This window comes from Impatiens glandulifera, chromosome 3 (assembly GCF_907164915.1).
Source record: "Impatiens glandulifera chromosome 3, dImpGla2.1, whole genome shotgun sequence".
Lineage (NCBI taxonomy): Eukaryota > Viridiplantae > Streptophyta > Magnoliopsida > Ericales > Balsaminaceae > Impatiens > Impatiens glandulifera.
In genome coordinates, this window is record NC_061864.1 from 43501697 (window position 1) to 43516105 (window position 14409).

Sequence of the window (14409 nt, forward strand, 5' to 3'; positions counted from 1 at the left end):
TAATTTCGGTTAAAATTGTACGGGTGTTATCGAGCAGGAAATAAGTCTCGATCGGATTGTGTTTGTGTATTTCTTAGTGAATATCCTTCTCGCGGTTTCGAGAGGGAGGGGTGACGTAGAAGTTTCATCTCCGAACATCCATAAAAACCTGTCTTGTTATTTACTTTCTTCCGGCTTAACATTCTGACCGATCTGCACTAACCTACTAATACCGCTCCAACCGATTCAACATCATCTAAACCGAATTACTAAGCTGCAAAACCGACCCAGCAAACTCCAAACCTGTCTTATTCAAATCTGGTTCTGCCTATCTCGTGTGTGTGTTGCTTCAACCTGAAACAAACCATTTCCGCACTTGAACTCGGTTCAAGGGTTTGTGACAGTTTGTGTAGTATTGAAACCCCGGTATTAATCTCTAACCGGATTAATCACCACCCTTTGAGTGAGACGCGATAACCGGCCAACCCCGGTACGCCAGCCGCGACCTAGATCCTAACAGAATCCCTTTCATCCATCGATACTGTGATCGATGAAAGTAGAACTCTTTCTCCTCTCATGTCTAAAGAGAAGTTAAATACTATATATTGTAAGAAACCTAAGAATAATGATCTTGTTGAATTATATTCTCTTACAAGAAGTAGATTTCGAATTTTTTAGTAAAAATTATCTTTCATTTTACTCTGACCTAAATTTTGAAACCATACACTTCTTAGAAACTAAGGATGAGATTATCTCCACCGCAGAAAAGACAATCGAAATCAATTTAAACACGGTTGACGATCCTTAAATCGTACTGATTGGCCAAAGTTTAAACCCTCAAGAGCGTTTGAAAATTGTTGAGCTACTAAAATCCAACAAAGACGTCTTCGCTTAGTCATACAAGGACATGCCAAGCATTGAGTCAAAGATCACAAGACATCACATTCCTCTATATCTTGACGCTAAGCCTGTGAAGCAAAAGCTCAAACGGATGAAAGTGGAAGTCGTGAAAAAAATCTGAGAGGAAGTTCGAAAGCAACTCGATGCTGGATTTCTCGAGGTAGTGGAATATCCTACCTGGATTGCCAACGTAGTAAATGTTCTGAAGAAAGTCAAAACATTACATGTGTGTTTGTAGATTATCGGGATCTGAACAAGGCCAGTCCTAAAGATCACTTCCTGCTACCACACATCTACATACAAGTCGATCACCCCGCCAATCATGAATTGTTATCATTCATGGACGGATTTTCATGATACAACCAAATCCCGATGGTCCCGCAAGACAAGGAAAAGACCACATTTATAAAAGAAGTATGAACTTTCTATTATAGAGTCATGCCTTTTGGTCTTAAGAATGTGGGAGCCACCTATCAAAGGGAAGCCACTATGATCCTTCATGACACGATCCATATGGAGGTGGAAGTATATTTCGACTATATAATTGTCAAATCGAAGGATCGAGAAGAACATGTCCTAAACCTCGGAAAATTACTGCAATGAATCAGGATATTAGCCACGACTCAACCCGAAGAAATCCACCTTCGGAGTCACATCTGGTAAAATACTAGACTTCTTAATCACACAGAGGGGCATCAAAGCCGATCCCTCTAAGATTGAAGCAATCACGGCTATGCCGGTCTCTCGAAACGAAAGGGATGACCACATATTTTTGGATAAAATCCAATACATCGTCCGATTCATCAGCAAGCTTACTATGACATGCGATTCACTATTTAAACTACTGAAGAAATAACAAAAATTCGTATGAATGTCATGTTCTTCTTGAAGTAAATAATACTAGTATACCTATTTTAGAAACCTCATTTTCTGTTACGACAAATTATTTAATTAGCTTTATTTACACATTAATAGAAGAATGATTCACTTCTAAAAACACTTAAATTAAGGTCAAATAATTTGTGTTTATTTGCACATTAAGAGAACAATGATTCACTTCTAAAAACACTTAAATTAAAGTCACGGGCTATTAATAATATATAGTCGTGTTAATTTCTTAAATTTAAACAAAAATAAGTATCATTTTCCTTTAAAATGATAAAAATCACTTTAATATATAACACTCCCTCTATGAATCTTCTCTTTCTTTCAAGTTTTCTTTCTTTCCTTCCAATTCTTTGGTTCCAATTCTTTCTTCCTACCCTGAAAGAACACTGCCGGAAGAATATGTCACAATCTCTTTTCGCAGAACAAAAGCTTCCACCTTCCATGAGGACCGTCTCCAGTTTCGAACTCCATAACCACCCATCCAATAGCGTTTGCTATTTCTGTGAGCTCTTTGATTATGGGCATAGTATCTCGAATAAAAACTCGGCCTCCTGGTCTTAGAATACGGTCCATCTCTAACATTATTTCCGTGATATCACATCTGTTAAATTTCCGAAACACAAAACCACTATTATTCCTTGTATAAGTGTAGCTAGTGATTAAGTTTTTTGTTTCTTAAATGAGCTAGCAATAACATTTAAATTAAAAAAGTAGCCAGAATTGTTACCTCTTTTCTTCCATTGAGAAGAGATCAGCTGCATTCAATATATCATAGGTTCTTGGGTATGTGTCAAATGGCTCACACCTACCAGAACCATACAAAGTATATATTAATAATAACTTCATATTATAATAAGCAATTAAACTAAATTACCTATGATTTTGGGAGTTACAATCCAAATCAATTCAATATAAAGGTATCATACAAAAGTATCACCTTCAAACATCTATCACAGACGATCTAGTTGTGTGATTGCTTTGAAATGTAAACAGTTATATATATAGATCTTTTCAAAACGAAGTTTTTGAGTCTTCACTGAGCCCAATTGGTTACCACCTCCTACTGGAGGAGGAATTCAACAAATGAAGCTTCTTTGGAACACTAAGGCTTATTTGTTATTACATTTTATTATCAGGAAAATTTATATTTGTTATATTTGTCAAAGATCGCAATTCACAAAAGGTTAAGTACATAACTAAACAATATCCTTACCAATCATGGCGAACTCCAATAAGCCCACGGTCATAAATAACTGGCAAAGTGTTTGAGCCACTAACAGGGACAACATTCATAACCCAACAATCGACCCCCAAATCATATAATGCTGCTGCAAAACTGAAGATTAAGGTCTAATTAGTTAGTGTTTTGATGTTTTTGTTTTAATCCTTTCATAAAAAGAAATACATTTTTTTGAGTGAATTATTTGGTGCGGTTTATATTTGTATTTAATATTTAAGAATATTATAAAATAAAATAAAAAAGTAATTTAGAATTTGTTTGGTCCTTCTTCGGTTTGAATTATTTCAATAAACAAAGCAAATCAAATATAATTTCATTCTCACTCTTATTTGTCACATTTTTAAATTCATTAACCAAAATATTAAAATAGCTTCTATTTTAAATTATTATTTTATTTATATATATTAATAATCTTTAAGTCTTTTATAATAAAAAAAAACATTTTTACTCTAAATCATCAAAATCAATCAATTTTTTTTCTCTCTTAACTTCTTAAATAACCCGACACCGAACAAGCCCTTGATTTGGGTTATTTGAGATTGATTTCAAATAATTCGCTGTTCAATCAACAATCTTCTAATACATCAATCATTAAATCATCAATCAAAACACTAAAATACCTTCAATTCAATTTTATCTTTTAAAATCATTATATATTTATACCCTTAAAGTTTCTTTATCCAAATAATCTAAAATAACCTCATATTTAATAATCTACACCAAACAAGATTATTTGGAAAATAACCACTTGGTAATTGAAATTACCCAAGATCAGACAAGTCCTGATGAGATAAGGAGAGAATTGGATTAAATCCAATTAACCTTCGTCAAACAAGGCTTTAACTAGATCAAATAACTTATCTACTATTCAAAAAGCATAGAGTTCTAAGTGCATACCTTCCATAACCAGCCTTCATATCCATCACATTCCTCACTTTCAAATTATCCTTCCAATGGAAAACACTAACATACCCACTTGCAATATCGTTCCAGTATATAGAATCAGCATTAAGTAAATCTTTTCGAGAAATGTATGCGTCCATTTTAATGCTCATAAGCCTATCGGGTGGCCCATGTAGACGTGCAGGCCAATAACTGATATTTGAACCAGACCCATTTTCTGGTAAGCGAGAAAGACATGGTTTGACTTTGACATACCTGAAACGATGTTTTATGTAAGCTTTCATATTGTATAAGAATGAATGACTTTGACATTTTACTACCAGCTGTTATCTGGATCATCGTTAACATCGCATAGTGGAGGTTGTATGCTCTGATCACGATCAAGGTAACAACTATTGTTAAATGGCTTCTGCCATATGATAATGTTGTTTTCTTTCTTCATGATTTTCCAACAAATAAGCTCCGTGAATTCTACCATTTCTGTAAAAATGAAACGAAGATGATCAAGAAAATAGTTTTTTCACAAGGGTAGAATCCAGCTAGCTACCAACAGAAAATTTGGGATCACAACAAGCCTATTTGAAAACTACTATTTTATCAAAATCACAGTCTCTTTGCAAAATCGTCAAAGTTGAATTGAAAACGATTTTTTTGTTAGGTGTAAGAGTTTTCCTGAGCTAGATTATGTTTTAAATCATAATCATATTATAATGTGATTTTTTGTTTCATTTAGTATTTATTTTTCCCCCACCGAAGTAGCTTAGTGGTAAGAGTCGGTTTAAGAGACTAAAATATAATGACTTTGATTCCAATTGAAACGGGGACAATGGATGTGGGGTGTCATGCTAGTTCCCTTAATTCAAAAAAAATTGTTTTTTCATTTATCATCACCCCACTATAGTGTGATTTTTGACATCTTATTACATATTAACATACTATTTTTAGATCATTGTGATTTTACAAATATAACAAAATTAGATTTGTCCAGATGAAAAAAATGCATACCAAAACAGTTCACATTTTTCTTAGAAATGAAAAAAATTATATGTGAACTAATAATTTGGCAATTTCTCTATGAAATCGAGACACAACAAAAATTTGGGATAAATCCCATTTTCCAAATGAGTTGTGAATAGATATAGCAAAGTGATGTGCACCTTTCAATTGATCCAAGGTTTCATTGTTATCATTTGTGGGTTGTGCAGCCCAAACAAAGTAACCACCAGCCCTGAGGATTCTATTAACTTCAAGTAACAAAGTTCCATCTGCATCAAGTAACAGAAACTTAGAGCTTATTTGATGTTGGGATAACTTTTCCGTTTTCTTATTTTGGAAAAAGAAAAAGAAATTGTTTGATGAAAGGTGGATTATTTGGGTAAATGACTAAAATATCTTTTGTACAATATTTAAAATGTCATAAAAAATAAAGTATAACACATTGATGACGGGATAAGAGTTATTTGGATTAAATTCAAATAACCCTTCGTCATCAAGACTAAGGCATAAGATGAAAAATCAAAGGATTAGAATAAAAAGTTACCGTCAAGAGTCCAACTAATATGGCGAGCCGAAGAATGTATAAGGTCAAATGCTTGGCTAGGAAACTGAAAACGATACTGCGTAGAAAGTGGAACCACCATAGCAGGCAGTCCTCGTTCCAAAGCAAATTGAATATAGTGTGTATCATTGCCATCTTTTGGAGCGATTGTCAAAGTGGTGACATTATGGTCGAGCATGTATAAACCAAAACTTGCCATTCCAACACTCCCGATATCTAAGGCTACTCGAGTCCTCAGGCCAAAAGCGATTCTAGGCACCACCTGTTATCTCAAGAGAAAATTGGTTTATGTAGTTTCTTCCCATGCAATATGCCTGGAAATCGAATTAGAAGTTATAGAAGATAAAACCTTAGAGATCTGGTCAAAATACTGAGTTTCTTCTTCATGGAAAGGGAATGTGAACTTCTCTTCAAGCATGCTTGTATTTGCTACATTACTTGCCCATATCTGTACTGAGACAGTCAATGTTCTGTAAACATATTGCATATTTCTTTTTTTTAAATGTTAAAGCTTGTATTAAATATAGTTGTCACGAATTGCATGTCAAGTCTTGGACATATGAGGTGAGCATTGTTCATTGAACAGCTTAACCATTGGTAAAAAGAAGACTTCTTGTAATACAAACATCAAGAAAGTAAAAGAAGAAGAAGTAATAATAGCTTGTGTTAAGTGAGAAATTAATTCAAGCCATAGTAGGGTATGAGAAAGAAAAAGGGGAAATGAGAAAGCATCCAATAATCTTTAAGAATGGATGTTATGAATCTTTGATCTAAACATATATAAACCAGGATCATAGAATGAGGTTGATGTTATGATCATTTAAATTAATTTCAAATAAACACTTCAACACTGCCAGCAAAAAGGAAAAATCTAAATTTGTTATATTTGTCAAAAAAATCAAAGTAGTCTAGACAATAATCCAGATAAGGATCTAGAAGATTAATCAATGGATTATTATGCCAAGGTAGGAAAATCATGACAAAATTAGGAGAAATCAAGACTGCAGCATGACAATAATCCAGATCATGATCATAACTTCAACACTGCCAATAATGAAACAATTCTAGATTAAGATCATAGATATGATTCAGTGAAGCAAGAAATGGTGAAGAAAGGAAAAGAAGTAAGCAGTGGTACCTCATTCCTACTTTGGGGCCAAGGGATTCGTAGCTTGTAACCTTCCGGTCTCGGCACCACGCAGTTCAAGCTCTCCTTTGCTTCAGGGCAGTGCCGCCATTCCTTCATTCCTCCTTTCTCATAATCTAAACAGGGAATGTAATTCACCATCCTCCAATCGCACACTCTGTATTTTCCAACCTTCATCACCCTCGGCTTCCTCTGCTCCTCCCAATCTCTCTTGGGTTTTTCACTCTCACCCTTCTCCAGCAGTAGCTCTTCGAATTCCCCCACAACGAAATCGGACGTCATTACCCCGTACTCATCTATAATTCCCATCCTCTCGATGGCTACTGGTTGTGGTGGCGGTAGCCGCGACTGAGAAGGTGGAATTGTTGGGGAGGCATTGGTGGAAGGAGAGAAATCAGGTTGCATGTTTTGGAGGAAGGAATCAGAGAAGAGTAAACCTATAAAGAGGAGTGATAGGGAGACGAGAGAGAAAGCGGCCAGTTGAGTGGAGCTTGGTGCCGGAATAAAGTCCGGCGATGATTTCATGGTGGATTTCATAGCTTGAGGAGGAAACATGGGGAGTGTGAACTGCATCTGAATCATATACGATCATGTGTACATAAGTGCAATGCATTGTGTTGTGTTTATAGACATCGGCATTAGCGCAGCCGAGCAGAGAGATGGCCGTCCACGCTACGGACATTGAAGAATCCAAGTTAGTTCTTCCAAGTTGTTATTAATTAAGTTTGAATTTATTCAAAACAAAAGTTTGTTTTTTTCTATCATTAAAGGTTGTACCCTTCACTTCTTTGACTCTTGATTGTCTAGAGAGGTGAGCTTGTGACTTTATATTGCAATGAGTATAATTACTTAGATTGATCAAAATTTTATCTCATATAGGATTATTGAATTAAATAATGATAGCACTTTTATGTTCCAAATTCATTCTAGAAAATATCATTTATTTATTTTTATACTAATATAATTTATGTCCATGAATTTCTAAAAAATAAATTCTTTATAGGAGAAAAAATTGTGAAAATAACAATGTTTCTTTGTTACCATATGTCACAGTTATTCAGATGGAATAAAGATGTCAAGTACACGAGGTGCATTCTCTAAAAGTTTATGAATTTTTACATGTTTTTTTATTTTGTGAAACTCTCTAGAATTCGTAGAATTCCTTATTCTAGGTAGGTTATGAAACTCTCTAAAATTCTTTAGAAATTCCTAATTTTAGGTAAGGTCATGAAACTCTCTAAGAGAATTTAAGAATTCTAAAGTATGTTGACAGGAGAACTCTCTAGAATTCTTTAGGAGTTCTCAAGAGTAGGTAGTTAATTGAATTCTCTAGAAGTCTCGAGGAATTCTTGGTTCTAGATTACGAAAAAGAAGAGTCTAGAAAATTCTATGTCAAGGAGGATTTAGAAAGATCTCTCCACTTGTATATAAACAAGTCTTGGCCATAAACCAAGCTCCTCACAATCTTATAACTCACACTTGTAAAACATTAAACAATAGACAAGTTATTCTCCAAACTCTTTCTCTCTCAAAGTGTTCATTTTTCTTGCATATTTTAAGATGCATACTAGTTAGGATTGTGGCAATCTAGATTAGTGTCGCGCGAGATGAGAAAATATTCAAGAACCGAGTTTCAACCCGTGACACATAGCTTGCATATGAAAATATATTTTTTCCCTAAATATTGGTGTTGTTGGATTTTATCCCCTCAAGGACCAAAAAGACATTTAATTAGGCATTTTTTATTGTCCATTGTCTTTTGATATTTTCTAGCTGCAATTTCATATATAATGAATTGCAGAGTTAGAAAAAAAATAGTTGCACAAGTTTCAATTATAGGTGTAACTCCCGGAAAAATTCTTTGATAGGTTTCCGTGAAAAATGTTCGAGAAATTTTAACATCGGATTGCGTGTCAGTAATTTTATTTTTAATTTTAAAAATAAAACATTATTTTAAAGGGTTTTCAAATGATCTCTGACAACTTTTGAAATTAAATAAAAAAATAATCAATTTGTGGTTCAATTTTAAATATTCCGGGGATTTACAACAATCAATTTACAATTTGATTTTTAGAAATTCGTTTGCTTAAATTTAGTTCAAAAGATTATTTATTTTGAAATAAAGTCGCCAATTAATTTTTTAAAATTAATAAAAATGTCATATGTATACAAACGTATTGACAAGAGTTTCTTTTAGTTTGTATTTTAGTGATACCCAGGAAATGGTTTTTGCGCTTCATCCTCCGTACCCGTTTTAAAAATGGTCTTTACTTATAAATTTGGCTATTGAAAATCAGTGTATAATGTTTTATTTTTACCAATTATTTTTCCGGTCTTAAAAATGCATAAGATTTGTGCGTTATTTAAATAATTGTAAAAAACAATTATTTAAATGTTGGTACCTATTGTTTATGAAAAATTAGAGAGGAGAGTACCTGAAGAACATAAGTCATTTAAAGACACTAAGTCTTAAACATAAATCCCAAACAGGCATTTGTCAAAATAATTTTGGTGGAAACAACCCAAAAATATTTTGAAATCATTTTATAATTTTTTGGGATTTTTAGAAAATGGTTTGAGGTTTTAAAATTACAAAAATAATTTTGGATTTTGAAAATGAAAACTAAATAGGCTTTAGGACCGGTGTCCTAAGCCTTGGGTTCGTTTTCATTGGTCGGGATACGAGACCCTCGGTTAGACCCATCGGTCCGGGCTAAGAAGTCTCGGTCGAGGTGCTAAAGACTCTCGATCCTTGGCTGAGATTATCGGTCGGGATGTAAAATCCACTAATCATGGGTTAGCCTTGGGCTATGTTCATCCGTCCAAGGTTTGAGAATCCTTGGTCCTAGGTCTGACCTCTCGGTCGGATGAAAAAGTCCTCGATCGGACCTCTCAGTCATGGCTAACAAGCCTTGGTCGGGGATGTTGGTCCTATGTTAAGTTTCTCAGTCCTCAAGAACATCAAAATTACAAGTTTTGCAATTTTGATGGGGCTTGGATTTTTCGATCCAAGTGCATGAGTAACTTCACAAAGCTCCCGTGAACATTTAGAATATCATCCTAATGTATCAATTGACCATGATGATTAATTTGTTTAAAACAGTTTATAACAAAAAATTAGGTTCTTAGTTTTAAAGTTGTTTTGAGGTGAAAGAAGCTAGTCAATAGCTTCCTTATACCTCATATACTTAATTATACAAAAACAAGAACATTGACTGTTCGTTTGGACCAAATCAAAACTCAAAAATTTCAATGATTTAGAAAATTATAATTTTAATAAAAATGATCAGGATGAATCAAACATGATCCAAATAGTTGTCCAACATCATTACAATTATGCTGAGAAGCTTTCTAGATTGTGATCCATGAGGATTAGCCCAAGAACAACAAACCTAATATTTGGATTTTTTAAATTCAAATTTGGGTATTCCCAATCATCAAATTTAAGAACCAAACAATACACTAGGTTATGAAAACTAAAATATAAAATTTTTAATTTAAAATGGAAGTATGAATTAAAAGATGATTGGAAGCTTACCAGGTGTTGAAGAACACTCCTTAGACCTTAAAGACGCTTTTGAGATGCCTGAATCCAAGCTTTAGAGACTTACACAGAAAAATTTGAAAAATCCGAAGCTTTGAGCTTCAATGGCGGATTTTTGATTTCTTTTGATTCAAGGCTTGAGATATTATCTCTTGCCTTGGATTTGTTCAAGAAGGCTATTTATAGCCTTCTTGAATCGGTAGAGGCTTCAAGTGGATCGAATCATCCAAAAGTCATTAATGATGTTTTGGCTGTTCTTCATCCCACTTGCTGAAATAGAGATGAATCATCCATATTGAAGTGGAAGAAATAATCACTGAAGTAGGGTGATCATTTCAGCTTTTGAATCAGTCGATTTAGTTGACCGTGGAGAAAGTTCCATTATTGGAAAATCAAAAGATAAGTCATCATCATTATCCCTCCGGCGTCGCGATGAATAAGACAGTGGCGTCCAAAATGACGTCGTTTCGAGCGCATTTAACGATTGGGGGCATTCCATTAGTGGTCTGTTCAAATACGGACGTTCTGTTGTGTTTTAATGGACGAGGCTAACGTTCGCGTTAGCTGATCGGGTGCGACACGGGCGCGCGTTCCTCATGTTTCAACGGGCTACGCGGTCAACCTAATAGCGTTGAATGACAATCAAGCGCTCCATTCAAAGGCTCGAGGAATGCAAGGGAAGTTGAGGACTTCCTTTGGAATATGGAAAGGTACTTTCGGGCATCAAGCATACTTGATGATCGTACGAAGTTGGAAATATCACCTTTCTTCCTACAAGATATGACACTACTATGGTGGAGGAGGCATGAAGTATATATTGAACGAGGCACGTTGTGAATGGAGACGTTGGAGGATTTCAAGACCGAATTCAAGCGCCAATTCTTCCTAGAGAACGCCAATTCTGAGTCTAGGAAATGTTAAGTCAACTTACGCACAATAGGACCATCAAAGAGTATGTGAAGGAGTTCCAAGAGTTGATGCTCGAGTTACCTATTCCAATGGAACATGAGGCTTTGTTCGCGTTTATTAATTACCTACAAACTTGGGCGTAGTTAGAGATGAAAAAGGCCAATGTGTAGAACGTCTCCGAGGAAATTGCGATTGCAGAGAGACTAATCGAGATCAAGGTGTTCGTGGACAGGCCGAAGCTCATCTAAGGTGATGAAGAGAATGATGGGGGAGACCGCCCACATGACAAGGAGAAAGGTGGGGGAGACCGCCCACCCAAGAAGGGGAATCCACATAACAACTCAGGGAGGCAAGCCGACGAATCGGGTAAGCCAATAAATTATCATATTTGTGGTGCTCATAATCACATAAAGTTTATGTGTTCGTTCAAGGGGGAAATGTTTGAGTAGTTAAGGGAATTGAGTCCTTAGAGGTGAAATAACAAACTCAAATAGGAACCCTTTAACTACTCAATGTTGTGAAAGCTAGTGTTGCAGAGTCGATCAAGGGAACAAGGAGGGGTTCGATGTTCGTGGAGGCCTTGATTAGGGGAAAGAATATCAAAACACTAGTGGATATTGGAGCTAGTCACAACTTCATGCGCGAAGGAGTGGCTAAGGCGTTGGATCTTCACATCAACCCAACGAGAGGGACAATGAAGTCCGTGAACTCAACAGCCAAGCTGGTGGTCGGAGAGGTAGAATAATGCACATCAGGATCGGAGATTAGAAGGGAACGACTTCGTTTACGTTAGTCCCTATAGATGACTACGATGTATTATTGGGACTACAATGGTTTGATCAGGTACATGCTTGTATAATGCCTTATTCTGATTCACTAATCATTTTGGATCATGGGAAGATTAACGTGATACCAACAAAAAGAGAATTAGAGGGAATTGGCATGTTCTTGGTGATGTGATTCAGCCGAGGTTGTAAACGGTGTAAAGGGACATTTGCCACTTTTGCTAGGACAAATGTTGGGGACGATTCCAAGGAGAAAAGGAAAGTACTCAAGGGAGTTTAGAGAGCATACATGAAGGCCTTCGAGGGACTCAAGGCTAAAGGCACCAAACAACCATCAAATTTGGCCACGGGTAACGTGGGTCAAAGTCAGTCTACCTTCACTCACGCCAAATCCTTAGCGCATCTTTGTACGGAACCACTAAGAAGATGAAGAAAGGAGCAGACATGAAGAGGTGTGCGATTGAGTTTAAGGAGGGGGACCGAGGAATGGGGATCGAGGAATAGGATTGTTATTCCCGCAACAATTAAAGTCTATGCGGTCTGTGCTCAAGGGGGCTTGTGCGTAGATGCGAGGGACCGATCAAGATCGAGAGACTTAGATGGGGGAGAATGTCACAGCCCATTCAAATAAAGTGACCATGTCAAGCCCACAATACAGATTCTCTAGAAAGTTCTAGAATTTTGTAGTACTTTCCCTTTTTTGGAACTTTATAGAATTCCAAGGAGTTCCTAGTTCTAGACAAGGTTATAGAACTTTTAGAATTCTCTAGGAGTTCTTATTTCTAGGTAGGTTATAGAATTCTCTAGGAGTTCCTGTGTCTAAGTAAATAATAGAAGTGTCTAGAATAACCTAGGCTAAGGAGGATCTAGAAAGATATATCCCCTTGTATATAAACAAGTCTTGGCCATAAACCAAGCACATCATACTTGTACCTCACACTTGTAAGCATTAAGCAATAGACAAGTTATTCTCCAAGCTCTTTCTCTCTCAAAGTGTTCCTTCTTCTTGCATCTTGTAAGAGGTTGACTAGCTAGTATTATGGCAATCTAGACTAGTGCCGCACGGGATGAGGAGTTATTCAGTGACCGAGTTTCAGTCCGTGACAGTGCACTCCTTCTGTTATAAATGGCTACGCGGGCACGTCTAGGTCATGGGATGAGATTTCATCGCTCATTCAATGACCCTATTTTCGGTTGTAGATTTCTTTTTCATTTTGGTCACACTCGATTACAATTTTATTTTTATTTTAAAACCTTAATGGTGTGTTTAAAATTGATTTTTCTTTCATCCTTTTGACTTTAATTTTTATCTTTTTAAATACACAAATTATGAAAATAAATATGGCAAATATATTACCAATTTATTTATTTTTAATTTTTTCTTTTATATTTTAGGGTTAAATAAACAATTTTGGGGATGAAATGGGTACCTCATTTCATTCTAGATTATTTATTTTAATTCCTTAATTTTTTTTCTAAAATTATTTTAAGATAAATATGTACAATATTGATTCCAATTTTTTTTTATTTAGACCATTTTTTTTAATTAATTAGGCTTTAATTATCAAAATAATTAGTCTAATTAATTATTTTAATTGAGTTTTAGCCATGGAGTTAATTGTTTTGATTTATTTATTTAAAAATAAATAAAAATAATTATTTTAATTTTATAAATTAGTGTGCAATTTTTAGTGCTTACAAATTACCATTCACTTTTTATGATTTAGAAAATTAGAAAATTATAATTTAATCTAATTTCTATATTTGTAAAAAAATATAATAAAAATAATTTTATTATATATTATTTATTTTATTAAAATATTGGTTTGACACAGCCAATTGAGATAGCTTAAGAGTTTAGATATTTTTTAAGTTTCGATTTTTATTAAAAATATTGATATTTTAACTTTTTAAATTTAACAAAAACAAAATATCAGTTAAATATGTTAATCTTTTAAATTAATATATATATATATATATATATATATATATATATATATATATATATATATATATATATATATATATTAGTTCAAAATGTTAACTTAATAATAAAAAAAAGTCATTAATTCAATATTTTAACATCTTAAATTTCAAAAAAAACAAATTATCGATTAAAAATTTTAATCGTGTTTTAAATAATAAAATAATAAATTATTTTGTTGAAAAAACATAAAAAAATTTAGAATTATAACTCAACCTAAAAAGATTGGAATGGAGAATTATAAAATTATACTGGATTGAATTAATTGGATTCTAATTTTAATTCAATTCTTAATATTAAAAGATCTACTACACTTAAGAATTGGAATTTAACTCTCCAATTACAATTCTAATACCAATTTTAGGGTTACTAAACACAACAAATATTTTATAGTTATATATATATTTTTTTATTTTTCTACCAAAATTACCCTTGAATCTCATTTTAATATCAAACATTATATATTTTTTCTTCAAATAATTCAAATATTTAAGTAAGGTTTAATTTTTTTTTGTTTTATAAAATCTAAAAAGTTTTAGGTCAAAAATCCATTAAATTGTTCTTTTCGACGC

The 14409-nt window shown here is 34.0% G+C and overlaps 1 protein-coding gene across 1 annotated transcript; it reads right to left on the reverse strand.

The window, feature by feature from the left end:
- Positions 1-2169: 2169 nt before the first annotated feature.
- On the reverse strand, positions 2170-7256 carry LOC124930249 (probable methyltransferase PMT10). Its single transcript, XM_047470604.1, has 9 exons — positions 6607-7256; positions 5818-5916; positions 5451-5730; positions 5068-5175; positions 4231-4390; positions 3905-4165; positions 2981-3103; positions 2495-2572; positions 2170-2368 (listed from the first exon to the last, which is right to left on the reverse strand). The coding sequence occupies exons 1-9, from the start codon at positions 7195-7197 to the stop codon at positions 2170-2172; spliced, it is 1899 nt and encodes a 632-aa protein (XP_047326560.1). The 5' UTR covers positions 7198-7256.
- Positions 7257-14409: the final 7153 nt, after the last annotated feature.

Excerpts from the sequence above, each read along its gene's own strand:
- LOC124930249 (XM_047470604.1), bottom strand. The coding sequence starts at position 7,197 with ATGATTCAGATGCAGTTCACACTCCCCATGTTTCCTCCTCAAGCTATG. Across the intron at positions 5,731-5,817 it reads ATTTTGACCAGATCTCTAAG|GTGGTGCCTAGAATCGCTTT; the intron begins GTTTTATCTTCT and ends TTGAGATAACAG. Across the intron at positions 3,104-3,904 it reads ATGAAGGCTGGTTATGGAAG|TTTTGCAGCAGCATTATATG; the intron begins GTATGCACTTAG and ends CTTAATCTTCAG.